The sequence below is a fragment of the Morone saxatilis genome, unplaced genomic scaffold (assembly GCF_004916995.1).
Source record: "Morone saxatilis isolate NCDOM2014 unplaced genomic scaffold, NCSU_SB_2.0 Contig18, whole genome shotgun sequence".
In the NCBI taxonomy this organism is placed as follows: Eukaryota; Metazoa; Chordata; class Actinopteri; family Moronidae; genus Morone; species Morone saxatilis.
The window spans coordinates 24,733,363-24,735,499 of NW_023339740.1; the positions used below are offsets into that span (position 1 = coordinate 24,733,363).

General features: G+C 46.1%; 1 protein-coding gene across 1 annotated transcript in view; it reads left to right on the top strand.

Annotated features, from left to right (window-relative positions):
- Positions 1 to 2,137, top strand: part of nisch (nischarin) — a gene marked incomplete at its 3' end in the record, with an annotated part of 29,171 nt that extends 27,034 nt beyond the window's left edge. The window contains 1 exon segment of the mRNA XM_035661967.1: positions 1,199 to 2,137. Coding sequence (XP_035517860.1) covers positions 1,199 to 1,526 — 328 coding nt within the window.

The following is a 2,137-nucleotide window of genomic DNA, read 5'->3' on the forward strand; positions in this document are numbered from 1 at the left end:
TTTTTCACACCACTGTATATATGAGCCACATTTAGTTCTTAAATAAAACGTTTGAAACTCTAAATGCAGTTTTTAACAGACAGCATCACTTTACAGAGATCCACCTGATACAAGTGTTCCTGAAGCAGAAGCAGTGACACTTTTATAAGGCCGAGCAGATCTGCTGCCTCCGTCTCTCTTGGTGTGGAGATCGTTAACTGAAAGTAATGGATGCTGTATGTGGCGTATATAGAGAGAAGGTTCGAGCTGAGTCACAATCCAACAGCTGATACAGATGCATTAATGTCTCAATCAGCCTGCAGCCCTAATAACAGACATAAACTAAAATTGTTTCATCATTCATCAACGTGAAAGGGAAAGAATTATCACCTGAATCTGCAGCTCCCTGCGGCTTTACTGACCTTTAAAACTTGTTTCAGCTCATTATTTGGATGTCTGGCCACAACTTTATTGTTCTGGTTCACTCTCATGTGTTATTTTTGGCTGCAGGCAGCTGTTTTTCAGCAAAACAAACCCCTAAAAACTCACTGTACACTACCTGTCCAGCACTAAACGTCACACAGACAACAGTAGAGACTAACTGGTGAACATAGTGGAGCATTTAAAGGGATGTTTCCCTTGGTGGAGTTGGTGGAGACCAAAATCAGAGCTGAAAGACAGTAAATAGTGGACTGTTGGGTTTTCAGGTGCTCTGTTGCACCTTAACAACACCCAACAGTGATGTCACAGGCTCCTGGAGTACACCTGTACATCACTGCAGCAAGAAGAGTAATTGAACCACTGGGGATAAAATAAGGTTTTCAGAGTTAAATTACTGTTTTTCTGGCCTGATGAAACAGACTCATAACATTCTGCCCCTTCTTCCAGTTGCAGAAAATGTTTTAAAAAAGGTTTTTACTTTTGTTCTTGAATTTCTCCCACAGGGGATCAATAAAGGAACATCTTATCTTATCTTATTTTTGTGAGTGAAGCCTTAAAAATATATTTCTTGAAAAAATTATACATTATACAAATTATCCAACATTTGTTTTGCTTTTAATTTTAATACTTTCTGGACTCAATTAACTGATTTTTAATTGATCAGTTTAATCTCTGGACCATCTGTTGACACATTAAATGTGATTAATAATGTAATGTGTTTGATTAAAGTGTACATTTTTATATTATCCTCATCATCTTCCTCCTCTTCCTCCTGCAGGGAGCGGTACCAGCTGCGCGAGGCTCGGAGGATCCGGGACCTGGATCGGGTCCTGCTGGGGTACCAGACGTACCCTCAGGCTCTGACCCTGGTGTTCGATGACCTGCCCGGCCCCGACCTGCTCTGCCACCTCACCATGGACCACTTTGCCGCCGGAGGGGAGGAGGCCACGTCCAGAGGGGGCGGAGCCAGCGGGGGCGCAGAGGGCGAGGTCCAGTGGTGCGTCTTCGTCCCGGGAGCCGACAGCAGAGAGCGGCTGATCTCGCTCCTCGCTCGCCAGTGGGAGGCGCTGTGCAGCCGGGAGCTTCCTGTCGAGCTCACCGGCTGATCGGTCGGTGAGGATGACGGACGGATGCGTGACTGTTCAGCACCTCGCTGGTCGTTGGGAGCTGAAGGAGGCGCCGAGGAGGGAACAAGATCATTTACACATGAATTCAGGGCACGATTGGCGGTTTCTATCCGCTCTGAGTGGTCACAGCGAGAGGACCGGAGGCGAGGAATCAACGACGCTCTCTTTCAGTCTCTCCTCGAGGGCGTTTACGGTGTTTAAAGTTGTGTGAAGAAAGACAACACCTTCACACACCTCGCCAGTCGCACAGCATGTGATGTGTTTGTGATTTGAGCAGCTGTCTGTGGAGATTTCTCTCAGTCAGCACGCCAGAGGAAACCAGTAGAGGAGTAAGAGGAGAAAATGGGGAGGGGTCTGTTCATATCGCGATGTGTTGTGACAAACACAAACACACGTCAGGTTAAACCTCATATGACTATTTGTAAGTGCGACTCAACGGACACCAGACTTTACAGACAGTGGGACGAGCCGAAATAATGGGAGTTTCTGGCACAACCTCACTTTCCTACCAAGTGTCTCACACGGAGCAGATTTACTTTATTTGGTGAATGACTTTATTGACAGACAGACAGACAGACAACAGACAGACA